General features: G+C 36.6%; 2 protein-coding genes across 4 annotated transcripts in view; one reads left to right on the top strand and one right to left on the bottom strand.

Moving 5' to 3' along the window:
• The window catches only part of ATXN1 (ataxin 1), a 349,242-nt gene that overhangs the window by 3,957 nt on the left and 317,496 nt on the right, over positions 1-27,789 (top strand). Inside the window, exon 3 of the mRNA XM_039348817.1 lies at positions 1,849-1,913. The gene's annotated coding sequence lies outside the window, so the exon portion shown is untranslated. The remainder of the gene's footprint in view (positions 1-1,848; positions 1,914-27,789) is intronic.
• On the bottom strand, positions 51-26,304 carry STMND1 (stathmin domain containing 1). Of its 3 annotated transcripts, none has more exons than XM_039348924.1 (5): positions 26,148-26,304; positions 22,338-22,485; positions 21,029-21,150; positions 16,904-17,011; positions 51-637 (listed from the first exon to the last, which is right to left on the bottom strand). In XM_039348924.1, the coding sequence occupies exons 1-5, from the start codon at positions 26,226-26,228 to the stop codon at positions 617-619; spliced, it is 480 nt and encodes a 159-aa protein (XP_039204858.1). In that variant the 5' UTR covers positions 26,229-26,304; the 3' UTR covers positions 51-616. The 3 variants fall into 3 exon arrangements, with proteins under 3 accessions (XP_039204858.1, XP_039204849.1, XP_039204840.1); XM_039348915.1 differs by lacking the exon at positions 51-637 and adding an exon at positions 11,484-11,970; XM_039348906.1 differs by lacking the exon at positions 51-637 and adding an exon at positions 11,981-15,835.

Here is a 27,789-nt window from a genome sequence, read left to right as displayed (position 1 = left end):
AGTGATGGGTGTGCACCTCAAACCATCCCCTCCCCCCCCACCGCTGTTGCTGCTGCTGGTCCACAGAGCTGGAAAGGTTGGGGACCGCAGCCTTTGTGCTGTTAATATGTTGCCAAATTGCCAAATTATAGAATCTAGAATCTGGTTATGTATTTATTATGCTGTTTAACTACTCCAATCTTATAACTGTGGGTGGTGTACAACAAAGACACAAAAAGTAATGTAATCAACTATTAGAAATATAACAGTAATATACATCTAGAGGAATGCCTATGCACCAACCAGTTGGAGCCCAAATATCGTTAAAAAAAGAATGTTTATATCATCTTACTGAACACAGTAAGGAAGAGTGATTTCTGAACTTCCTAGTCAAAATAATACATTTCTTATGCGGGCCACCACCAAGAAGGCTGCTGGCTTGTCCATGTCCCATGAATCTTGGATAAAGAAGGGACTCTTAGGAGTCCTTCCTGAGATGTCCAAACCAGACAGTTAAAAATTAAATATGGCAAGATGAGCAACTTCTCTGATGGCAAAGTGCCTTTTTTCAAGGCACTTGTAAGTTGAAAGATATGGACTGAGAATTACACAAAATGTACTTGAATTCAACTTGAATTTATTCCATAAAAGCTGGTATCTGTAGTGAAATGAAAAAAGATAAATTATTTTTATTATCAACATGCATCTTTTCAGGTAAGATCAGGGGTTCAACTGTGCATTTGTGGCAACCATTTTGATTTTTTTATCCCCTCTGCAAATGCCCCTATGTACAGATACACACAAACCCATTTATCTGAATTATGTTCAGAATAAACCCATTCTAAATATATCTAGGTGATGGCATTTCCCATGTCTCTAATCAGAATGTTTCAATAGCAGAATTTCCAGAGGACTAATGTGGTTTTTCTGGATGATTGTTTCTATGTGATGCGTTGGCCAGTATTCCAATAGGAAATAGACAGAGTGTTATATGTTTCAAAATGTCACATGTTTCAAAAGGAAGGTTTTATAAATGGTACTATTTTTCTATTTTACAGAAACTTAAAAAAACCTATTTACTAATGCTCAGCCTCACAATTTTGAAATAATCACAAGCATTGCTATAAGGCCAAACCATGTTTAACATTTTTATTATGCAGAAATGTTTCTGTTTTATCTGCAACTCTTTTTATCATTATACTATTGTTGTTTGCAAGATGACTTATAAAATGCCACATTAAGATGTAATAAACTTTCATCTTATGAGCATTTATTACAGCTTACGTATTACAAGAGAGATGAATGAACTGCTCTTTAAAAATAGAGCATGAAGCAATAACTATTTATTACTTGACAGAAGTCGTGTAGATATACACAATTTAGATCTGAAACTGATTATTCTTTGGATGTAAACTTCTCTAAGCCCTAGCCAGCATTACTACCAAAAGTTAAACACAACTCGAGACAGGTGTATGTATGTGTGTGTGTGTGTGTGTGTGTGTGTAAATCTACAGGACGCATTGCTAGGCGGTCATTGATCATGACATCATTTTCTCCATCTTGCAGATGTTGGTCTATGGACATCTCTGATTGTGGATGACACAGATTGAGTGAAGATTGGGGGGAGGTCTATGACAACTTACCATGGCCAACTTTCCATGGGACAACTCGTCATGGAACAATTCAACATGGGATTAGTTCCGTTTGTTATTCATCACAACATTACAAAAGCTGGTAGTCATAGGAATGATTTTCTTTGATATAAGAAATAAAATAATTTGTGTGTTCCTTTGAGTAAGTCTCGGTGACTGCATAGACTAGTGCCTGTAGTTTTCTTAATGAAATGGTTTTCCATTGCCTTCCTCATAGGGAAGAAATGTGAGAAGAAATTAGCGTGACTGGCCCAAAATCAGCCTGATGACTTTCTACCTAAGGTAGGACTAGTATTCTTTGTGTCTTGGTTTCTACCCAGTGTCTTTAACCACCATACACCACTGCCTCACTTGGGGAAGTTAGAATAGGCTTGTAAAAGAGAAACATTGGTTACTCATTGTCAGATATAAAATAAAAAGGTATATTTCTGCAGAAAGAAATGTTAAGTTTAATTATGTCCTCCTGGAGTGCCCTGCACATATTATATCATAGATCATCTGAATAATTTAATCCATCGTCATTATGATATCAGCCTTTGCTCCAAATATTCACATGTATGGTTTACCTCAAACAGAATTAAACTATCTAATGTGCCTTTGGAGAATATGTTAAGATGGCTTCATCCAAAAGCTATCACTTACAATTAATGTTTTTAACTGATACACTTCTATATAACCTTCTGTCAGAGCAGCTAGGAACAGACAGTTTACTGGTTTACCAATTGCTACAAATTCAATGGTATTAACATTAAGTCTATTGTCAACCTTTTTATTTATTTATACCCACCAGATGCCTGTCATAGCAAAGAGAAAACAATGCTATGTAATCACCAGGAAGCTGGTGAAGACAAAAAAGGGCTTCTGATTATATTGCACTCTATTTATTCCTACCAATGGTCTACTGCACCATATAATGGCACAGGACATTTGGAATAGGGCATCATGATCTAATCATGCAATATAATACTGTACATACCTACTCAGAAATAAACTCCACTGAGTTCCACTGGACTTACTGTCAGGTACATGTGTATAAAATTTATTTATTTATGTATTTATTTATTTATGAGACTTATATACCGCTTTAAGTGCAAGCACTCTCTAAGCGGTGTACACCAGTAAGCAATGTATATATATATATTTACATTGCCCCCAACAAGGCATCCATTTAGATGTGAAATAGGCTGTAGACACATTTTTAACTCATGAATATTACATTTCATATAGTCCCATGAAGGCTTTGAACTTATAATTTAAAACAAACCTTCATCAATAAAATACGTATATCTAAGTAAGTTCTCAGTAAACAGTTACACGCAAGAGTAAACACTAGTGTCAAATTCTATGCCTCAATGAATTTCTATGTAAAAAGAAGCTCACACAACTTCTCCATGATAAAGTTACACACCATACCTTTCTACAAATTTGATGCCAGTTTACAATTTGTGTGAAAGTGTTCATAAATTCAAAATAAGAAAACAATGAGTATGGCAGTTGCAGAAATTTGTATGGACAGCCTAGGAATAAATTTACATTTACGTCTGAGCAAGAAATATGTTCCCCTTACCTTTAATCATTACATCTTAATCAGGCCCAGAGTGGGTTTTGACAGTGTTTCTGTTTTGCCTATGGAAGTCTGATCAATATTACCCAAAAGTTGGATTATAACCTAGTTCCCCCAAGTTGCTGGCTCTCCTGGGGTGGGTCCCAACACGAACCTCTCCTCTCAGTCATAACTTGGTTGATTTTTGCTTTTGTCTATTGTTAGACTGCACACCCCCCCATGTCTATTAATAAACAAGAGATAAAAAGAAACAATTTTTGGAGCAATTATATTTAATGAGACTTTCTCTTGAATGTAGGGACATACAAAAAGGTATCACTGATATCCTCAGCATATAGATAGAGAAAAAAAATTATCTGCCTGTATCATTATATTCTCAGGGAATCTATAACAACTACCCATTTTAAGGTGAAGTGTTTGTGAAAATGCCCTTTTCCTTGTGAATGAGTACCATAATATTATAATTATTTGCCTTAAGGAAATAGAATCAATAAATAAAATCAAAGAACAGTTTTTATTTATACTAAAATAATTTATTTGGTGAGAATTTAATTTCTGTTCTTTAATTTTTTAAATTAATTACTTAGTCTTTTCTTAAAAAATAAACTCTGGTCAGCTGAAGTGTATCATGTGTAGGTATTTAGTAAAAGCCATGATGATCTCCTATGTAGGATGCAACATTGCATAATATTATGAGCTGTATTTTGAATTATATACAGGATATAATTCCATTCATTTCACTACTTCCTTATGTTTCCTTACGTTTTACCATTTACTTCTCAGCTCTTCCATAAATTTCATTAATAAAATATTTCAGTAGCTTGAATGTGGTTAATGTAATCATAGGTTTTGCTGTTTGTAGAAAGTACTGCCTCTTAGGATTTGTTATCCCTGAGAAATTGGCAAGCCCTTGGGAGTTGTACCAGTTGTAATGAACTGTCTGCTCCACGTCACAACATTTTCAAGAAGTCGGTAACTGTTGTGGTTTAGGCACACCCCTTATCACATTGCTTATCATACTTTGCTGATTGTGGAATGTGCTTGTCTCCCTTTTTGGTGAGATTTCTGAGTCTTGGGTCTGCTAGGAGTGAAATGCTTCAGAAAATACATGGCGTGCTTTATAAGGAGACTCTAATATCATCCAAGACTCTGGTTTTATTCTAAGAAAGGTCCTGTTAGGCCTCAGGAAAACAGATCGTCTCTATCTGGCACAGCTACAATTGAGATAGTAAGCATAACATGATAATGCACAGATGTTCTGCTTGGCATTTTACGTGACAAAAATAAAGACAGGGCCCAACTTGAAAGTCACTCCAGAGGATATGCTATCAAGGCAGCAAATGTAAGGCACCTGTTAGTAAGTGAGCAATTTTAAAATTGACGGTCTATGTAAAGGCAAATTCAATTGGGAGGTTATCTCAGACATATAAATGGCATCTAACATTCCTCTCACTTGCTGCCTGTTCTCTTGTGGTGTGGAGAAAGTTGAAAGCATCACACATGTGCTTCTTCCCTGAAATTTTTATTCCGATTTAGTAAAAAAAAAATTTTTTTTTCTACCAACAATCTTAGGGCAGTCAGTTCATTATCACCTAGTTTTTCTATTAATCTAATCTAATTCCAGTTTAGCTACAGTGACACCAGGTTTTGCTACTTTGTTTCAAGATTGCTACAGAAAATGTAGATAATACTAAACCCCTCATTGTTATGACTTTTAACTAGGTAAAACAGTGCAACATTCGGCAACAGTTTTTGAATCAAGGTACCTCAAATGGGCTAACTTTCAAAATGTGTCCAAAATCTAGGACCCAAGACTCCTAAGGGAAAGAAATTTGGGGAAGATATGGCTCTTTCATTGTTATTGGCTGCTGCTATACTACTGATTTAGTCACATGATCCTCATTTATCCTCATTGTGACAATTTCCCAGCCAGTCTCACAATCACTTACTCACTCCCCACCCAGCAGCAGCCACTTACCTTCCTGCTGGAAAGGGGAAGCGGAAGGGAGGGAGGGAGAAATATGTTCCCACAAAGAAACTCAGTGGGGAAGCAAGCAGGAAATCATTCCTGCTCCCACAGCTTTTTTCCCACTTTGGTCATTCTGTGTTTCTGTTTAGGTAAGAAAGTATCTTTGAAACAATGATCCAATGGGGTATGGGTTGTCTAGTACTTCTTAAAGATCAAGTTCCAACTATATAAACATTGGGGGGGGGTGTATATATTTCTTTTGTTGGTTTGAGACTATAATAAAGCTTTTATTTATCCTTGTACATAACAGCCCTAATAAGTAGCCTAGGTACAGATGCTTTACATTTGTGCCCTGAATTTTGGTTTTCAAACCCACAGCCCTACCTTATCTTTGGAAGTTAATTGGAACTATTTCCAGATAAGAAAAGAATTGTTTGGCTAGCTTTCTGTGCATTTGTCTGGGGGTGCAAGGCACACCTCTTGTCTTGTTGCCTTGCATTCTTTTTATTCTACAGTTTCATTTGTGAAACTGAGTATTGAAATCAGATAACACCCCCTAAATAAATGAACAGGTAACTCTATACAAGATAGGTTTACTAATGGATGAGTTCTTTGTGTGAATGCTAAAATGGGGGTGGGTGGAGGGAGAGGAACTGGATTCTCTTTAGCTCTCAAGTGTACTACTTATATTTTACTGATAATTGAAATTATGATTTACTACTCTGCTTGCAGTAAGTTCCAATATATTGAAAGAAATTTGAGATCAAAAAGCAAGGAGAGAATTTAATTTTCGATATTAGGGAAAAATAATTGGAATTCTATGTAAAATAGAATGCTGGAATGGTGGGCAATGGGAAGACAAGGGCAATGGCAGTGCTGTTGTTTTACAGAGCAGACTTCAAACCTCAGTTCAGCTGTAAACTGAACAGAGGAATCATTAAATTATAGTCATATATCCCATTAGCAGACTCAGTAAGTAAGATTCTTTCTTACATAAATGGAGTCTGCCTGCATATACCTGTAGGTTGTACAGTATGAGCAAGGTACTTTATGCATGGGTAGTGGGATGCAGTCTGCTTCCCAGTATGTACTGTATAGTCAGAATAATATTTTGTTATCAAGATTGTTGTTGAGTATGATAAGTTACATGACGTACTTTGAGCACTCAAAAATATCATCAATGCCAAGTTAGTAGCAGGACCGAATCCAGAGGTCTCATAAACAGACTCTGCTCATGAGACACTCTGCTTGGGGTGGGGCAATGTCTGTATGACCCCTGTGGTCTCATAAACTCTTTCCAGACAGTTGGAAAGTCTTCTAAAATAGCATATGAAGCAGTGGTAGAACTCTAATACTCCATCACGAGTTCAACAGCCATTTTGGTAATAGTAGATCTACTTTAGACCCGTGCAATTATGAAAGAGGCTAGATTAGGTTTCTGACATATTAATATATTGGGAGTATGTATTTAGAACTTGGATATTCCCAAATTCAAAGGGTTGTTAGAATCAACTGAAAATCAACTGACAGCAATAAAATCATATGCAATACAATGTAAATAGCATAGAAGCTAAATACTTCACAATATTTTAAGAGGTTGGGTAAAAATAGAACGGTGTTTGCTTAATGAAAAACCTTCTGTAGGAATAAGAATCCTCTGAGGAGCTATGTGAAAAATTTTCCAAAAATTTGGAAGTTATCAGTAAATTCTGCCTTGGGTTGCTGTACAGCCTTTCCTCATGTCAGAATATGGAGGCATTACGAGACCAATTTCTGGGCGTGACCTCTTGGCTCAGGAACAGATTTATAACTCTTCATATACAAGGGTAAAAGGTACTGTAAAAGTTAACCTCAACTCTTTGGAAAGTATCTAGAAATGAACTGAGAGACATTGTTAAAGAACGTTGACCAATCTCTAAGAATCTTTCAAAGGAAATCTAACATAGGGCACTTTTTGTAATGACAAACAAGATTCCCAGTCAGAGATTCTGTAATAGTGTCTGTCCAGGAGAACTCACATAATAGACCTCTCTCTAGTTACCAAAGGGAACTTTGGCTATAGATAATCACTTAGTACGTTGGTATCCAATTTGTATTTATCAACACTCCTGGACTGCAAACTTGATTCTTCTTGAAGGAATGGAATCCTGCACAACTTCCCTGGATAAGATAGGTGATTACATAAATGTCTGATACAAATTGATGATGTAAAAAAAAAAGAAATATGATAATTTATGATGCCATAATATCAATCTGGCCTTACAGCATGATATCTGATGCAAGTATGCAAACTTAAGTTGCAGCCTTGTGACCCAGATCCCTTTTCTTGGCCTATTGCAGCATTGGGCCTTGGTTCAAGCATAATATGGCAAGAAATGGACTATGCTATGCTTCTTCTAGCACAGGAAAGCTTCATCTGTTGCCCTTTTTCCTGTCAGAGGCATTGTACAATTCTGCTTTGTCTGGTGGAGGATAGATTGTTATGGTAGATGGAAAATGCTGTAACAAGAAGTTTCCCTTTTCCTTTTTTCAGAATTAGATGCTGGTGTTCAAGGATATGTGTTTCAACCTACTTTGTACAACCTGATCTTCGTTACAAGCAGTTTTAAAGTAACAACATGGCTTAATACAATAAAGAGGCAAATTGTACTTTCTTAAATGAGTTTCATAATTGCAAAACTTGCCCACTATGTCCTTTCTGAAGAAAAGAATTTATAGCTAAGTATATGAGTGACTTTTTTTGTCCCAGACTTGTTCTTTAGTAAATTGCATTTTTCATTTCATGAGACTAAACAACTCTTTTACAGGGGAAATTCAGAGAATGTTCTGAATTTTTAAAAAACTTTATTGGCAATGTTTATATTCTATCCCTGATTTAACATTCTCTGGAAAATTGGAATAATCTTTAGACTAGAGCAGGGGTGTCAAATTGCCGGCCCACAGGCTGCATGCATCGTGCCGAAACCACACCCATCCCATTGCCGGCAATGGAAAAAAAGTCGCAATATGTCGCGACACATCATGTGACGTTCCGAGTTTGACACTCCTGGGCTAGATGTTTTAAACAATGCAGAACCATAATCCCAATAAAATGATAAACAAATGTGTCTTACCATGCAGAAAACTAATGATTTCATTAGGAATAGATTTGGCAAGAAAAATAAGAAATTATATACATTGAATCTATATATCATGGGAATATCATAACTGCTAGTGGACTTGTACAAGCAAACATGGAGCAAAGCCCAGAACATACTTTGACAATGCTTTCAGTCTGCTTGTACAAGTTGGATCAATTTTTTAAAAAATGATATGTTATTTTTTTCATGAATATAGCATAGGTGAAACTTTTGCTTATCTCTGGTTGGATGCAGATTGTGAGATATAACAACATCTACATATTTCTCTTTCCTTAACTCAAACTTCCCAACTTAAAATTTTGCAAGTTACGATGGAATATGCAGGCCAAATGGAAATTTTGAAGACTGGATCCTAACATATTTAGATGGAAAAGATTGTTATCAAGATATGTTAGTGTACTGTACTGTATTTTTTTTCTCCTCTGTTCAAGCCTGTCTGATTCTTGGAGACTGCCTGGACAAGTTCCTGCAGTTTTCTTGGCAAAGTTTTTCAGAAGTGGTTTGGTATTGCCTCCTTCCTAGGGCTGAGAGAAAGTGACTGGCCCAAAGTCACCCCAGCTGGCTTTGTGGTCAAATCAGAAGTAGAACTTAAGATCTACAGGTTTCTATCTGATGCCTTAACTGCTATATCAAACTGGCGTTATGGAATTTAATACATCTTATTTATTATAAATACAATAAATTTATTATTAAATATGATAAATAAAATCTTAATGCATTTTATTTATTATATTTAAGGAGTCTATAATTTCTCTCCCCCCCCAAAAAATTCTGGAATTTGCAAAATACTTTAGATAGAACTCTCACCTAAAATAAAAATAATTGCTGTTTTTTTGTCCTTTAAGTAATTGTATGCTGTGCAATGCTTGAGATTTATATATTCAATAATATGAATGTAGTTCCACTGATAATAAATATTATACTGGTAAATATATTACAAAATATGGTGAAATTGTTTTTCAGAAAGTTGTGAATGTTCTCTAAATTGCTGACCAAATGGTAACCTGATGTCTTTCTTCTAGACTAGTATTCTGGGTGAGCTTTTAACACCCACAATGTTATTTATCACTTGTTGACAGATGCAGGCCATTTCAAGCATTCTTGTAAGATCTATTTTAAGGCAACCTAGAAGCTCACATTTTGGAATTAACACAGAATAGATATGTGTGGATCATGGGAGTTATATCTTGTCTGCCAAATTAAATACTTCACATGTAAGACATGTCTGCTTTTTTCAGGTACAAAGCTGTACTTGGTTAGTGGTCTAAAAACATTGCCAAAGGCATTCAAGCAGAGCCCTGCTGTCATAATTATATCAGAGATGTAGTGATTGCTTGAAGCAAGAGAAAATTCACCCCTGGAAGCTATTTTCTAATGTAGTGCAATGATCAAACATTTACTTCCATTAGTTCCAATGGTTTCTGTCCAGAAAGGTTATAATTTAGCTACTCTGTGAAAAATGCCAAATGAATCTAAAAAGGTTGCATTAGTGTGATGTAAGTGTGTGTGCCCCCTTTGAAAGATGTTGGAGGCCTCAATGATTGCAGAATTTGGTTAGGCTTGTTTTTATGGAGCCATAATTCCAAAGGAATTACATTGAACTTGATCTCCTACCAAACCCAGTTTAAGGTCTGGAGAGTTACCGTACCTTGAAAGCTTTAAACCCACATATCCCAGTTTGACTAGAACTGTCTTAGTTTTGCATTCCAGTCCTGGTGTCTTGGCCAATTTAGAAAAAAAAAATCCCAGAAAGTATGGCTGCTCAGACTACAAAGGAGGAGCAGAGGTTGAGCTATGTGTTAAATTTGTCCCTCCTTGCTTACTCAAGAAAGCTAGGGCAGGTAATAGGGGAGTGAGCTTATAAGGTAGCTAAACCAATGTTCTCCCTTTATCTAGAGACACATGGGTTTAATCATCTGTCACCGCAAACACATGTTTTATGTCCAAATTAGCATCATCTTCACTACCATCCTACTTCTGCATTCAAGAAGATCTTCTCCAGGAGTATATTGTGTTTTACAAAAGACAGGGCCTCTTTTGTGGTGGTCTCCCAGTTTGAGGGAGTACTAAAACTAAAATGATTTTGCTTTTTTGTTGAGCCCAACTCATTTCTAATCTGCCCGAGTATTTTAAAATCATTGTTTTGGCTTGTTTTTCCTGACTAATACTTTTGGTTGTTTCTAAACTGAATATTCAGTACTTAATAAATTATTCATATTACTGAAATTTATTTTCAATTCATACATGCCATCCTGAAATCCTTTTGCTTTTGTGGATGAAAATGTGGTTTAAAATAATTATAATGCCTACATAACACCTGAATGTATGCATATAGTTTCCTTTATAAGAATGAAGTTCCATCTAAAACCTTGTTAGGCTGTTTATTGTTTATACCCAGTGGGAAAAAATACAAAACATACTGTAAATGATATAAAATATTTTTCTATCCCAGTTTAAAAATAAAAAAAAATATCACCACAACATTTCAGAGTAGGAAAAATTGCTTTTCTAACAACCAGGATTAATCTTTGTGTCAGGAAAAGTACCTCATGTGAAGATTCTCTCCGCAGCCCAGGCTTTCCTGGGAAATATTTAGGTAGCTAAAACCAGCAGCAGAAGTACTTCTGTTCAGTTTCCAACCATCAGGCTAAGGAAGACTCTTACACTATTCTCACTTATCAAGCTGTAAACTGTTTTAAAGGGATGCTAGTTATCTTCCTTTGGTTTTCCTTGACAAAAGCTCACTGAAATTTGTATAGAATTATGTGATGTTCAGATGTTGAGCAGAAATGCACCGCTTAATCTCTTTGCCTGCCAGCCAATTCACTCTCTACAGAGACCACCATCAAAAAAATAAAAATAAAAAAATGCCTCTTTTACTGTTATTTTAGAGCCCATTCTCAAATCCACTCAGCATTTCCTGTGTCTACCTCAGAATCAGTCCCTGATTTAAATTGTAGTTTTTACTGTTCTTCTCACAATGGGAACTATGTAGCTTGCATCATCTTAACTCAGAGAGAGAGAGAGAGAGAGAGAGAGAGAGGGAGGGAGGGAGGGAGGGAGGGAGAGAGAGAGAGAGAGAGAGAGAGAGAGAGAGAGAGAGAGAGAGAGAGAGAGAGAGGTCCTTCCACTTCTTTGTTCAATTTTTTTTAATCCAGGAAGACCAGATTGAAGTCATGGATTGAAAATAAAGGAAACACACACACACATACACACATGTGCAGCATCTTGTGGCTGCAAAAGGTTCTGCAATAAGATGATCTGGTATGAAATGTTGCTGTTTAAAATGCCAGTCAACCAGGCATATTCCCTTGTAAAATTCTGTTGTTGGCTTATTCAGTTTTATTTTTCTCTCTCCAAGTTAGTCGCTTTTCACTTAAATCTTTCCCACTCTTCCACTTATGGTTGAAGTTCAACCAGTCTCATCATTGGACCAACTTGGGAAGAAAGTATAAATTGAAGCAAACACATTTATCACTGCTCCACACAAATAATATTCTGTGATTTTATTTTATAGATTTGTCATCTTAGGAAGGCAAACTTTGCTTTTGTGATTCCCCCCACCCACCCATAATTTTCACAGAGTCCTAATGAACTCTTCCTGCAGTTTCATCTTGATCCTACTTGACTTCAGTCTTCCCAGCATGCTGCCCTCTTGAAGTAGCTCTTAAAGGAAACAAATGAGATGGCCCACAGGGTTACAAGATGCTTAAAAGAAATGATGGTATTCTGACATTCAAATAATAAATCATACCTTCTTTTAGAGTACTAAATGGGGAGTGGGTGGAGCTCAAACAAAACAATCCTCAGGCATTTTCCCACGTGGTTTCAATGAAACTTTTAGAACTATATGGCTTCAAGAGACTTTTGAGCATGTGCAAAAACCACTAGGCTGTTTCATTTATGTTTCTATCCAAATACTTCATCATAGTTTTTTTCCTTTATATTTCAAATACTGTATAATATGTTACTGTGTTGTTTTTTTCTGCACTACATATACTGCTCCAAGAGACACTGAATGAATGAATATTGTTTCTTTATGCATGGACTTATTTCAATTCAAATATGGAACATACTGTTCTTGAAATAAGTGTGGGGATATGGATTTGTATATGAATGAATGATACTTTGGGAAGATCATAATTTAATTTAATTTTATTCTTTCATTTTGCTGATTAATAATATTTATTTCTAAAATATTTACTCAACATTGAGCTAATAGAATTCCAAACAGTTGGACTGATCTGGTACAGATGATCTATGTCAACACTTGCTAAATCATAATTTAAGAATGTGTGATGCCTCAAAATATAGGTGACAGTATTATTATATCATAAAACAATGAATTATTTATTTGTTACATTTATATCCTGTAATAAGCAAGGCAACATTTATTTATTGCTAATGTGTCTTACCAATATTTTATCATTTTAATAAACTTATTTTACCTTTGCAACAATCCAACTAGGTAATTAGATAAATACTGACAGATAAATACTGTCTAGAAGCCAATTTCAGAGTGATGTGGGATTTGTTTTCCCATTCTTAACTGAATATACTAATCCTCACTTTTAGAAATAAACTTCATCATAATCTTCCTCTGAATTTTGTTTTACTTAATGAAGTTCTAGGAAAAATGTATATGCAAATCCTCCAACCATTTGTTCTGCTAGCACAATGAACTCAGTAATAAATATGGTATTTTATGCAGGATAAATTGGGTTGAGGCAATCATGGTGCCCGAGGTGGCGTATAATATGGTTGCTATATTTGCACTGTCTAAAAAGAGCATATACCCTGGAGAGGTGATTGCTACATGTCTTGTGACAGGCATAGCATAACTGCTTTATTTATTTTTTTCATTTATATCCTGCCTTTTCCTAAGACTTTAAAGTGACTTAGACTCTCCCTTTGTTTTATTCCCCACAAGCAACCCTATATGCTAGGCTGGGAGTAGCCCAAAGTCATTTGGAGAGTTGTACACAAGTACAACCTTGAAACTTCACACAATGAGAGCATTGAATGTTTTGTGCCTTTAAAGTGGATCCGGCTGCTTTCTATGTGGCCCTGTAAAATTTCTGAATGTGGCTCAATTCAGGTATTTGAATGCTGGCCTATCTCTTGAAGGCTACGTGCAGCTCTTGGGAAGAGGACAGCTAAACTGATAGCTTTAGTCTCCATATTATGCAGGGGCGTGGGGGGGGGGGAAGAGGAGAAGTGGATAGAACTATGTCAAAGCTTTAAGTGAGCCCACTAATTCATAGAGTGACTGGATTTTAATTGGATTTCTTGATCTGCAACCCAAGACAGTAAGAGAAGATTTGTTCTCTAATTTTCTGATTCTTACAGCTTGAAAAAATGCCTCTATTTGCCTCCCATCACACTTTGCCTTTCCCTGTTCTGGTTTAGAGTTTCAGATAACCAGAAAGAAGAAATATAGTGCTAGACAATCTGGGTTTTAGTTTACTGGATCTACACAGAGACATACACACATCCAGTGCTTTTTTTGTAAAAAAAAAAAAAAAAGGTGCCAGAACTCACACACGTCATACAACCCGCCTTGCCTACCCTACAAGGTTTCATCCAAAAAAGGTGCGGAATTCTGTTCTGGGCGTTCTATGAGAAAAAAAGCCCTGCACACACCTACTGTTTTTGGGCAGGATCCAGGGAGGTGTACAAGGGAGTAAAAGAAAAGTCATAATAGCAGCCACAACTATGTGATCAAAGACCTGTCCTTTTTATATGTATTGATTATATGATTGTGACTCTCTTGATCCTGTTGTTGTCCCTGGCAGAATCAACTACTGTAGGTATAGGCAAGGCATTCAAGCAGTTGTCAGCAACCGCTGGTCACTATGTTCAGTTTTATAGTTATTCTTTTGGAAAGAAGCTGGGACTCAAGTATGTGGTCACAAGGATCAAGGACTCATATTTAAATATTGTTGGACACTATTTATTGTGCTTTAATCTTGCAATCATCAAGTCTGGGCTGGCAAAAATGTTAGACAGTGCAATATGAGAATGGAAATTGAACAGAGCAACCTGACATTGATGATACTCCAAAGAGAGCTACAGTTGCTGCCTGGCCCATGACCAGCATGGGGCAGTTATTGTCCCTGAGTGTAGGAATAGCTGACATTGTTTTATTCTCACTCCCAGCCCATTGCAAATGCTCCACATATCTTTATTTTCCAGCTTCAGTTCAAAACTGCTATTTTCTGACATGAAAATGACATCTTAAGCCCTTAAGAGTGGAAACTCTTGAGCACTTTGTTCCAATTTGGCAACGGGTCATTGCCCTTGACAGCCATTTTGTCCTGATCTGTTATGTCCTCTACATTCTTCATAATCTTGCTTGCTTCCCTTTTTAAAAACCTGTAGAAAGAAAGAACTGGTAGTTCTGTATTCTCTGAAAGAGAACTACCAGTTCTTCCTTTCTTTATACAAATTTTTCTTGGATCTTCAGAGGAAAGTAGGAATGAAAGAACAACCTAGTCCTCTGTTGCTTTGATTATTATAGCATTAGAGCAACTATGTTGCCGTAAAATAGGGAAAAGAGTGAGGGGGATATCTGCAATATTTTCAAAGGATATAGTATTGGAAAGGGGTGTATGAAAGCTTCCATATTTGCAAGCAGCAAAGGAAAATCACAGGAACTGGTGAGGAAGGAAGAACTAAAAGAAAAGACACGTACTGATTGTTTGGTCAACAGAGAAACCAGCCAGGGAGATTTACATTCCCTATCTGGAATGAAGATTGTGCGATGGACATAATGCCAACTGAATACCAACCAGTCCCATTGATAGATATTCATATGTGTGCTATTTGTATATATTTGTAATACTGGTTACATTGGAAGAATGCAAAGATGATGACTTGATTGTCCTTCCCCTTTCAGATGGGCTATAAAGAAAAAAAAAATCTTAAAATCTGGGGGATGGCATCATTCCTTTTAATAAGATGGCACAAACATTTTTATTTTTTATTATTTTTAAAAAAAGCTAAGCCAGAGTTCCATGGGGCAAAGATTAATTTTCATGGCATTTTTGTGGGCCTTCGGTTGAGATTTGCTAATGCAGAAGCAAATCCAGGGCACAGCCTTGAACTGTTATTTTATTTTTGTTTTAAAATTTAAAAAGGGAAGGAGAAGAAAACCCCATAGGCCAGCTCAGAAAACAGAATATCCGATATTTCAGAGTCCAGTAGCCTTTATTGGTAGCAACAGTATTAAATTAAATTGGTTAGAGATCAAAATGTTTCATACAAATGTTGGTGATTAAAATACCCCATGAATTGTATTATACGTTATGTCTGATTCCACCATTGTAAAATCCTCAAAACCATTGTTTATATTTTCATCCAGTTCTTCCTTCTCTGTCCAAGTTTCTGTTCCCACACTTAAGGGTGGCAATTGAAAACTATTGGGAGGTGTTGTAATTATAGAATTGCCTATCTGCACTCTCTTTTCAGGAGAAATTATTGGTGATGATCTATCAATCAGCAATTCCTTTTTCAGTTGCTCTTCTCTTGTCTAAAAAGAGACAAGTCTTTAGGCTATAACACATTTTTGAGCGTCAAACACACACTTGTGCACAGGCACACGTATACATGCACACGCAAAACTGGCCCTAATTAAGAAATTACTAATATGGATGGAGTCAGCCTGTGAGAATACTTAGTGGGGTTACAGAGAAAGAGCCTAACCTGATCTCTGTCTATTGATTTATTTTAATCTAGTTAATTTATTTTTACATAACTTTCTCTTCTGAAGCATTTTCAGTCAAATCAGCAGTAAAATGTACAATAAACAACATCTTAAAACAATATGAAGTAATCTTAAACAAAAATTAAAACATAATGAAAATGCAGAGGAAGCTTTCTTGTAACATTTATGGCAGAGCAGCCTGGCTGAATGTTTCAACAGATGCTTTAAAATAGTAATAGGAAACACCTCCGTAGTTTCAGAGACTAGAATCTTCTGAATTATGGACAACATCTCAGAAACCTGCATCTCCTAGATGGCATTCAGTAGTTCTAATGTTAGTGATAACAGCAGATAAAGTATGTGTGTGACAGGTATGCCAATCCCAAGTTATTTAGGGCCTTGCATGTTAAAATCAAGATGTTGGCCTTGACTTGGTAACTGGCACTCCATGCAGTTGTTTGACTCACAAAAAGCATCCTCAAGCCCCAGTCAGCAACCCGGCTTTCACAAGCCGCACTGACTAGGAGTGCAGTCTCATTAGAGCAAGTCAACTCCCCTTTCCTGAAACTTGGGCCCACCCAGTCCCAAAACTTCTGACTTATTGAAAATCATTCCCAGTTTATTGCCCTCTTCTACTGATCACTTCATCCAGGCACTGGTTTGGAATATGTACACATTCTTCTGATTCAGACGTATGCAGAAGCAGAGCTGAGTCACCTTTCTATTGAAAACCTCCAGTTCTACAATCTTCGGTAAATAAAACCGGGGGATGTATTTTACAGCATTTTATAACATACTTGCTGAGGATTAGGACAGTCTAGGGCTTTCCCTATTTAATGTATCCTTGATTACTAGATATGCAAATGTTAATATAAGGTGAGGTATTTTTTTTACCTTATCTTCAGGGTGTTCTATTGATAAAGCATGCAATTTCTTCTGTTTAAGTTCTAGCTTTTCCAGTTTGGCTGGTGGTTTTTGTATTGTCCTTTCTGCAGGTACCAGCTGTGGAAATACAAGATAATTAGTGAAGGGGATATTGTATTTTAAAAGAAAACAGGCTGTTCTACTCTATATTTACATGAAAATACAAATTCTCTGAGCTGAAGCAGCTTCTTGGATAAGAAGTGAAAAGTCTTCAAAGAAAGTCCAGTTGCCTCATGAAGAAGCAACTTTGGGATAACTATGACCTGGATGAGTGAGACTCTCCATAGATACTCAGTGATATTTATGAGGGTTGAATAAAAAGTAATGCCACCACTTACATACCTTTAATTAAATATGGATATTTTAATACATGAACCAGGAAAATAATTTTTGAAATGACCTCTTTTGTTACCTGTATTTATTTCTCCACATAATCATTGTTATTTGTTACTTTGTCTCCTCAACTAGGTCCTGACAATCCTTCCTACCTCTTCATGTTAATCAAATAGATACCCAGGAAGGTTTTACTTCAGTTTTAGGAAAAGATGGAACTTGCATGACATTAAATTGGATGGAGCATTGGATAGTTTAAGACAATAAGATTCAGCTTTGCAATTGCCTCTTGGGTAGCTTAAGAGGCTTGAGGTCTGTTGTTTTCACACCACAAAACAATTTCCTTCCTATCCTTCAGAACTTTGCTTAATTGTTGTTTTAAAATTTTGACTATTACAGCATAGTGGTCTGAGCTAATAGCTCAGGAAATCCATTTGAATAATATCATCTGCATTTCAAAAAAACTGTAATCTTGAAGCTTTGGCTTTCTGATTTTTTTCCCTCACATCTGAGTTTTGTGATGATGTAACATAGACTGAGGCTTCATTTTTGGGTCATAATGATGGTGTTTCATAGACTGGACAGTGCTGTGAAGAAATTTGTCTCCTTCTTCTGATGGCATGACAATTTCTGGCAAATTCCAGTTTGTTTCCTTTCTGCTATCAGCACACAAGTAACCTATTTTGCACAGTACTTTTCAATTCAATTCAATCCAATCTTTATTACTGTCACAGACCAGCACAATTCTTTTGATATTGAGGAACATCAATAATGCAATCTGAACAGTTCTGTGAAATGCTAAGCTTGACAGTAATTCCCTTTGCGTAATCTACCTATTGTCTTTAATTAGTTTATCGAACTTTTTCAAATTAATCCTCTTAGTTGCAGTCATATGTCATCCACTTATCCATAATCACACAAATTAACTCCTCTCAATTCACCACCTTTACATTTTTTTGGCTCAATGACACATAGTATGCACATCAACCCAGTGATCATTATAAACAATCTGCATTAATGGTGAATTTCAATTGGAAGGACAATTCAGCAGTTAAAAATTCAATCATGGCATGTTGCTTAAAGCACAGTGACTAATATTCACTGCAGATTTCCATTTCATGAACAAAAGCATCACAACATTTTTCTCCTAGCAATTTCCTGACAACTGAAATTAAAGAACAAATGCTCAACACAGTCGGACACATCATACTGCCATCTGTTGGTGATGTTACAACATTAGAGGCATTACTTTTCATTCAGCCCTTGTAATTTGCAGTTTTACAATGTTACATCTGGGTTTAAAATTTATTATACTCTCTAAAAGGTGATGATGGCTAACATTTGAGATTCTGATACAGCTCAAGAGTGTCACTTTGAATGCCTAGTAAATTAGTATCATGACAGAAAAAATTGTATTCTCATCTTTAATTTCCAGATACATATTCTAAATTTAAGTTAGTTTGTGCAGTATTTAGACATTTAGACATTTTATACTTCAAGCACAGATCATTGAAAAGTTGAGGACAAACACTAAGTAATTTTCTGATTTGCTAAATCAGATCAACAAAAGTCATGATGAATATCAAGTTATTGGACAAAATTACTATATGTTTTTTCTAAGTTGTTATTTTCATTATTAAACATTTTCTTAATAAAACCTAATCAGAAAATAAGATAGTTTGCAGAACACTAAACTACATCAAAATCTAACTTCTTATTCCAGCAGATAACAAGATACTAGCTAAACCAGATTTGCATTATTAAATGTGTATGTGATCACTTCTCTTTTTCTTTCTGTTTCCTATTTGCACAAATAAACCTTTGTTTATATCTCAGTGTTTGTATTTATTTTAAGAAGGATTTTTTTTCACTAAAATCTTCCTAATAACTGCATACTTCTCTCTCAGTATTTTGCAAGGTTTGTTCCTATTCTAGTTCAGTTCTCTGCATCATAATTTGGGAGAGGAATTAAGAATGACTACAGAATAACATTTAGAGATAAAATGGAGCACATATACATAATACCGCTTTAATAGAGATACAAACTTATTGATTCCATTGATTTAACGTGATGCTTGTTAATTGCACTGTGATAATTAATAGTTCCTTTTTTTCCACAGCATTGTAAACTCTGATATGATCATGAGGAAATTTTCTTTCATTTGTGGTGGTATAGCAAAAATTTCAGAAATATTGTTATGGATGCTTGTACTTGCTATATTAATTAAAATTCATTGCAAATTCGTTTACATGTATGTTTATTGCAGCACTAGTTCCATTTACCTAGCATCATCAAGGCTTATATAGTAACTGGTTAAATAATGATGGTGTGTGATGTTACTATCCTAGCTCTACCTTTTTATACTGTTGGGACATTGCCTGAAAGTGTGAAAATGGTGGAGCTTGTACCTCAAGAGGATTGCAACACACATTTGTTATTATTTGCAACCTTCCCACAAATACCTATGATTTGAAATGCAGTTTTAGAATATGCTGAACATTTTCACAGATTTTTTTTTTAAATTATGTAATGAACCAGTCCAGCATTATTGTTTTTATCATGGCTTTGTATTTTTGTGGTTGTTGTTGACATTTGACCAGTTTGAAAGTTGAAAGCATATTTTAAAAATAGATATATCAGAATTCAATTCAGAATAAATATCGGTAAGATAGGCCATTAGTTTGGCAAGTTTGAGTACATTCGTGTAAGCAATTACCAGAAGCTAATCATGCTTTTTGCAAGTCAGATATAAATTTCATTATAAAAGCCACTGAACTAGATTTTCTTTGGTACCATTCTCTCCCTTTTAATTCTTCATCATGTTTGCGAAAGCTAGAATGTTTACTTTCTACTTAGAATAGTTAGTTTCTATTTTTTTTCTTTGTGTATAGTTTAATTCCAGCCCACAAAGTTAATCTTATTTATTTATTTATTTGAAATAGACCAACTTCAGACTGGGTTTATGAAGCTAGTTTGTTTCAACAAATTGCAATTAAAATCAATGTGATTTTAGTGTTTGGTGTTCAAGTAATATACTATTCTACATATTAATCAGCTAATCCCCAGTCTCAGGACATGAATTCATAGGAGATTTATGTTTAGTACTAGCATGAAGCAGGCTGTAAGAATTTCCTAAAAGTGTAAAGATAAAGGTTTCCCCTGTCTAGTTGTGTCTGACTCTAGGGGGCGGTGCTCATGCCGGTTTCTTGGCCAAGGTAGCCAGCGTTGTCCAAAGATGCTTCTGTGGTCATGTGGCCAGCATGACTATACACCAAGGCTCACAGAATGCTGTTTCCTCCCCACCAAAATAGTATCTATTTATCTACTTGCATTTGCATGTTTTTGAACTGCTAGGCGGGCAAGACTTGGGGCAAGAATGGGAACTCGCCCCATCATATAGTACTTAGCTTTTCAACTGCAAACCTGATTGATAAGCTTAGCATCTTAATTACTAGGCCACCGTGCCCCCAGCATGCTATTAATTCAGGCCAACGTGTTCTGTTTGGTTACATGGAATTGAAAGTCTGTAAACATCCCAGGAACTGTATTTTTAAAGTGGGGGGGGGGGGGAAATTGATCACAAAGCTGTTTTGGGAAGAGTTTCAAATTTAAGGAGAAACTGGGAAGAAATGGAACCTTCAGAAAAAAACATCAATTCTCTCACCTAGAAGAAAGATCCATTTCTGGAGTAATTCATAGGTTACATTCAAAACATCATCTCAAACTTAAAGTATACTGAACTAATTTTGAAGAACCCTTACCATGGCATCATCTGCAGTTCTGTTTTTAGTGGCCGGACATGAAGTCTTGATTATTCCTTGCATCCGAAGTTCTTCCAAAATGTCTGATGATGTCTGTCTTTCTGTTTCTAGCTTAATAGCACCTAAATATTTCAATTGTTTTTAAGTGGAGGGAGAGAATGATTAATCAGCTTTTTCTTTCGTATTTTCAGTCACTCAAATTAATTAAATGAACATTAATTAACATATTTTCACTTAGAGTACTTGAATGCATGGGGGTGAGAGTTAGAAAAAGAAGGAGAAAAGAATAAATTACAGTACTCTTGGGAATCTTTTTCTTCCCTTCAATCTCAAAACAGCCTTAAAATATTTCAAGTTCATTTTTTTAAAAATGTTACATCATAACCTTTTTTCCTATTAATTCAGCTAATTTGGATCTTTAAGTTGCTATAGTTTTATTGCCCTTTCCTCCCATGCCCACCCAAAAAAAATCTTAATTTTATTTACCCTTTCTACCAGACAGTTTGGTTTATAGTAAAACCAACTAGCAAATGAAACTTTCAAGCCAACGCAAACACTCTTTTGTACATGCATGTAATTAAACAGTATTATCCACATTGCCCAGTTGTAGTTTTTCTACTTTTGGTTTTGCTTAATCTTCTTGTACATTACTGCCCTGAGGCGCAGGGGTTAGAATGCAGTACTGCAGGCTAATTCTGCCGACTGCCAGGGGTTCAATCCTCATTGGTTTAAGGTTGATTCAGCCTTCCATCCTTCCCAGGTTGGTAAAATGAGGACCCAGATTGTTGGAGGGGAGGGGGGGCAATATGCTGACTCTGTAAACTGCTTAGAGAGAGCTATAAAGCACTGTGAAGTGGTATATACGTCTAAGTGCTATTGCTTATTCTATGTGTTGCAGTTTGTGCACGTATAGCGCATCAGCAATACTGTCAGTCTGGCAATCTAACAATTTCAGATAGTTTGTTGGTATAGTAACCCACCAGCCATTCTGCCCAAGAGCACCCTTTCCATGCCCATCTCAAGAATTATGCTGGAATAGCTGCCAATGTGTATCAATGTGGAACAGATTTTAATACGCAAAGAAATTGAAGGACACAGGAAGGACAAAGATGGGACAGAAGCCCAGGTGTAGATCTAAGACAGCTGGGCATGCATTTTTCTGCTTACAGTCTATCACAAGGCCTCATCTCTAAATTATGCCAATCATGCAAGAAATACTCAATATAGCTTATACCCCAGAATAATGGTTCTTGAATAAGTCATTCATCTCCCTATGAAACAGCCCTCTTTTATAATTTATCACACACACCCATATGTTGACTTTTGGTCTCTTCTTTAATGGACTGGGATCCCTTCATTCCATCTTCTGGCAAGCCTCTTCCACAGGAATCATCTGCAGCTGTTGACTCACCTTGTGAGGCGAGGCTATCTGTGCCAAGAAATATTTTCTCTCTAGCCTAAAAAATAAATTACAGCATCATTTGTACATATACAACATTTGATGTGTTTCTGTGTGCCTGCATGCACCCTTGTGGGAGTGTTGGCTAAGTGATTGGACGAGATGATTGACTGCTGACTTCCCTAACTTGGCTTTTTCCATATCTGTTGGGACACAATTTGCTGCCATGAACAGATGACGCCTGTCCTTTAAGCTCTGTGCTGGCTTCCAATCATCCCCTAAGTGCTGGTTGTTGCCCAGAAAGCCCCAAAGAACAGATAGCACTGTGGCTTGGCTCCAAAGAACAGATAACACTGCCTCTTCCAGACAGAATTGGCTCAGGCAACATGATTATTTTGGATACATTCAGAGATATATCTACCTTGGAAGTAGCCCATGTTGAAATGTACAGCACAGTCAAACAACAGAACAGGAAATGTTTTGTGACGTTTTGTACTATGTCATAAACTGTTTTATGCTAACCTTTATATCATAAAATGTTTTATAAAATCTGCCAAATTTCAATTCTTTGAGAATCCTGTGTCCTAGATCTTGGACACTTTCTGTAAGTTAGCTCCTTTGAGGTACTTTGGTTCAAACATTGTAGCCCTATGATGCACTTTTTCAGCCAGTTAAAGGTTATTGGAAAGAGACTTTTAGTAGCTTATAGATTGCCTTGCCCCATTCAGAGTTTTATGGCAGTAGAAGACAAAGTCAGACTCCCTACAATTTTTATTTTTATTTCATAAAAAAATCTGTTAAGGAGAAAAAGGTGCAATATTTATATTGTAGGGAGAGCAGTAACAGATTTTTCATAAGAAAAAACCTGAAGACTGATTTCGGAATAAGTAGGCAAGACTGAACAAGAAGACTACTTTATTCCAGTGTTCATTTTCATAAACATAATTTTCATATGCCATTTCTTACAATAATGTATAAGAATGTAGTATCTTGAGATGCTTCTAGACTGTAGGGATGCTTAATGGCCTAGAATATCCTTTACTTATAGGAATAAGATAACCACTAGAATAGGGAAAGGAGATAATAAAACAATTCTTAAGGAATAATAATATGGCAAGGCTCAATAGATGGATAAAAGTGCCAACTCCAGTTTAAATATGTGGCTGACTTTGCAATGAACTATATTAATAATAATAGTAGTAGTAGTAGAGTTTGAAGAAGCAGGATAGGAAGACTATTGGTGGTTTTGAAATTTGGTGTTGGACAAAACTCCTGAGCAGAGGGTTGGACTAGAAGACCTTCAAGATCCCTCCCAACTCTGTTATTCTGATAATACCATGGTGAGCCAAGAAAACAAATGGGTCATCTCAGAATTCTCACTCAAGACACAAAAGACTCAAATTATATTACTTAAGACACATTATGCAAATATCTAGCTCCCTAGAGAAGCCTCTAATGCTGGTAAAAATGGAGGGAAAGAGGAGAGGATTCCCAACTGCAAGGTGGATGGACTCAGTTACAGTGGTGATGAGTGCAAAATACAGGTAGTCCTCAACTTATGACTACAATTAGCCCAAAATTTATGTTGCTAAGTGAGAAATTTGTTAATTTTTGCCCCATTTTACAAATTTTCTTGCCACATTTATTAAGTGAATCACTACAGTTGTTAAATTAAATTAAATTAAATTCTACATTTAGGCAAGAAAAACCAAATGTACAGGGGGTAACTTGCTCAACAGTAGTAACTGTGAGAGGGATCTCGGAGTCCTAGTGGACAATCACTTAAATATGAGCCAGCAGTGTGCTGCAGTTGCCAAAAAAGCCAACACAGTGCTGTGCTGCATTAACAGAGGGATAGAATCAAAATCACGTGAAATATTAATACCACTTTACAATGCCTTGGTAAAGCCACACTTGGAATAATGCATCCAGTTTTGGTCACCACGATGTAAAAAAGATGCTGAGACTCTAGAAAGAGTACAGAGAAGAGAAACAAAGATGATTAGGGGACTGGAGGCTAAAACATATAAGGAATGGTTGCTGGAATTGGATATGTCTAGTTTAACGAAGAGAAGGACGAGGGGTGACATGATAGCAGTATCTCAGGGGCTGCCACAAAGAAGAGGGAGTGAAGCTATTTTCCAAAGCGCCTGAAGGCAGGACAAGAAGCAACGGATGGAAACTAATCAAGGAGAGAAGTAACCTGGAACTGAGGAGAAACTTCCTGACAGTTAGAATAATTAACCAATGGAACAACCTGCCTCCAGAAGCAGTGAATGCTCCAACACTGGAAGTTTTTAAGAAGAGACTGGACAGCCATTTGTCTGAAATGGTGTAGGTTTTCCTGCCTGAGCAGGGGGTTGGACTCGATGACCTCCAAGGTCCCTTCCAACTTTTTTATAATAATAATAATAACAACAACAACAACAACAACAACACAGTTGTTAAATTAATAGGGCTTCCCCATTGACTTTGCCTGTCAGAAGGTCACAAAAGGTGATCACATGACCCTGGGATACTGCAACCATCATAAATGTGAGTCAGTTGTCAAGCATCTGAATGTAAATCACGTGATCATGGGGATGCTGCAATGGTCATAAGTGCGAAAAAGGGTCATAAATCACTTTTTCCAGTGTGGTTGTAACTTCAAACAGTCATTAAGTGAACTGTTGAAAGTTGAGGACTACCTGTACTGTAGGATTTTTTAGTGGAATTAATTAATTTGGAAGTTACCTGGGGGATTCTTAGGGGTATTTATTTATTTGTCAAATTTAGATACTGCCCATCTCACTCTCAGAGTGACTCTGGGTAGTTTACAGCTAAAAGCATTAAAAAAACCCATAAAAAATACAGTAAAAGATAAAGTCAAAGGAGACCCTGCCGGTTTTATTCCACTGGTCATTGCCAACTACAGGGGATGTGCTCATCTCTGTTTAAAGGCCACTGAGCCAGCGCTGTCCATGGTCTTGTGGCCAGTGTGACAGCACGGACCGCTGTTACCTTTCCATTGAAGTGGTACCTATTTATCTACTCACATTTGTATGCTTTCCAACTGCTAGGTTGGCAGGAGCTGGGGCAAGGACGGGGGTTCACCCCATAAGGTGGAGCTTGGGTCTTTAATGTGGATGTCCGGCTTTCCAGCCAACAAGCCCAGCGTCTTAACCACTGAGCCACCACACCACCCTATAAAGCACGTCAATAAAATGGGAACCAACTACAGTAAAAACAAAGATAGTATAAATTAAAAGCTAAAAGACAGAGGGAGCGCCTTCAAACTGCTAACCACACACACATACGGGTTGCATGCTACACACGAGTTGGAGGTCTTCACGCCTTTCTGAAAGATGAGGAGAGCGGAGCCTGACTCACTTCTGAGGGGAGAATATTCCAAAGAAGGCAATGGCAGAGAAGGCTCTCTTTCTGGACCATGCCAATTGTATGTTTTAGTCAATAGGATCTGTAACATACTTTCCCTGGCTGACTGGGTGGGATGGGTCAATGTGATGGGGGGTAAGATAATTTCTCAGGTTGTTCCTATTAGAAATCAGGTGCAAGAAGGACACAGCGTGTTATTTGTCTTCAATGTGCTCCACAAGTACATAAATAAACAAAACGGACATTGCCACCTTCTCTCACATTTTCCAGTGATCTCCAATGTAAAAGGAAATTAAACACTTTCACGAGTAGTGGAAGCAGAGAGAAGATTTAAGAGTGTGTTACCTGGTTTGGGGTTTCTCTGTCATGATGCCGATTCTTGGATGCCGATTTCTCGATAATTGCTTGGCTGGAAGTGCAGCCCATGGATAAAACAAGACTGAAAAGTAGAACAAGCAATTCTGCCCTCTGGTTTTCAGGAAAACCGTGTGAGCACTTTACCATTGCTATGAAGTTAATCTGTTGCTATGGTCTGTTGCTACAATAAATGTGACTCAGAAAAGTCTTTTGTCTATGGCCTAATCCTGCAAGTGCTCAGCATCTACCTACATAACCTTGCTTAAACATGCAGAGTTTGTTTAATGTTTAATAACATTCTCAAATCTTGGTGGATTATGCAAGAATGCTCCCAAGCGCTGTTAAGGAGAGAAAAACTCACATGTATATAGTCTTTTCTCTAGTATCAGTCAGAATCCAGATATTTCCCTTGGCAATAACACAAAAGAAAAACAAAAATAAAGGGAAAATATTCTCAAATTTATTGGGAGAAATGTTTCAGTTCAGTTCAGTGGCTTTTTCATTTTACATTCATATTACATTCAAAGACAGACACACTAATAAAAAAGAGGATTAACTGATATAATAGGGAATCTTTTTAAATAAGTTGTTACAAGCTTAAGATAACATATGTTGCTTGCTAATTGCTCTTCCCAAAACAGAAAGCTTAAGCAATGTTTGAAAGTGATCACTTGAAACATGGAAGCATAGATAAGTATAGGAAATAAACTACACAATAGTCAAGAAATTATTGTTCTTGAACTCAGTGCTTTGTTAAGGTTTATAGTTTACACTTAATTATAATAAGCCCTAACAGGTAATTCCAAATATGATCAATCAGTTTTGTTTGAGATATGGACCATCCTCTTTCTGTATTTTCAAAGCACATAAAAGAATATTAGGCTTATGTGCTGTGCATTCAGTTGTACAAAATAACTTGGAGACAGGTCTAACCCAGTTAGCCCACACAAAATATTCTATGTCAACCATCACTAACTAGGTATCCTCTAGATCAGAGGTCCCCAACCTTTTGGGCATTAGGGACTGGTTCCGTGGAGAGAAGTTTTTCCGTGGGCCGGAGGGGGCGTGGTTTTGTGTGCTGCCTGCATCCCATGGATGGGGCTTTGCTTGTTTGTGTGGATCAATTGCTAGCATGCCGCAGCCCGGTACTGGTCCATGGACCGGGAGTTGTGGACCCCTGCTCTAGATGTGTTGGTGGCGTTTTTGAGAATTTTAGTCTCAGCAAATTTAGAAGTCATTGGGTTAAACATTATTACAGTGTAATATATGAATTTCCTTGAAAGGGAAGGATGCCCACTAGGCAAATAACAAATAGGTTTTTATTGAAATATTTGTATTATATTTGCATTGATTTCTAAAGAAAAATTTGGCTGCCAATTCTCTATTTTGTGTTTGTAGATGCTGGCTATTTTATTGTTGTTAGCTGCTTAGAGTCACTTGAGACAGTTGGTCATATAAAATAAATGAATAAATAGAAATATGGATGGAGAGAGAGAATTAGAGAAAGATGATGGATGACAGACAGACAGTCAGACAGATAGATAGAAAGAAAATAGCTCTTTTCTGACAATGGATCAATTATATTGCCAACAATATATCAGAAACTCCCACTGACAGACAACTCATAGTC

This window comes from Crotalus tigris, unplaced genomic scaffold (genome assembly GCF_016545835.1).
Source record: "Crotalus tigris isolate CLP2741 ecotype Arizona unplaced genomic scaffold, ASM1654583v1 scf7180000017564.2150845, whole genome shotgun sequence".
Classification (NCBI taxonomy): domain Eukaryota; kingdom Metazoa; phylum Chordata; class Lepidosauria; order Squamata; family Viperidae; genus Crotalus; species Crotalus tigris.
The sequence above is the reverse complement of the archived record's forward strand: the minus strand, read 5'-3'. Positions and strand labels throughout refer to the sequence as shown.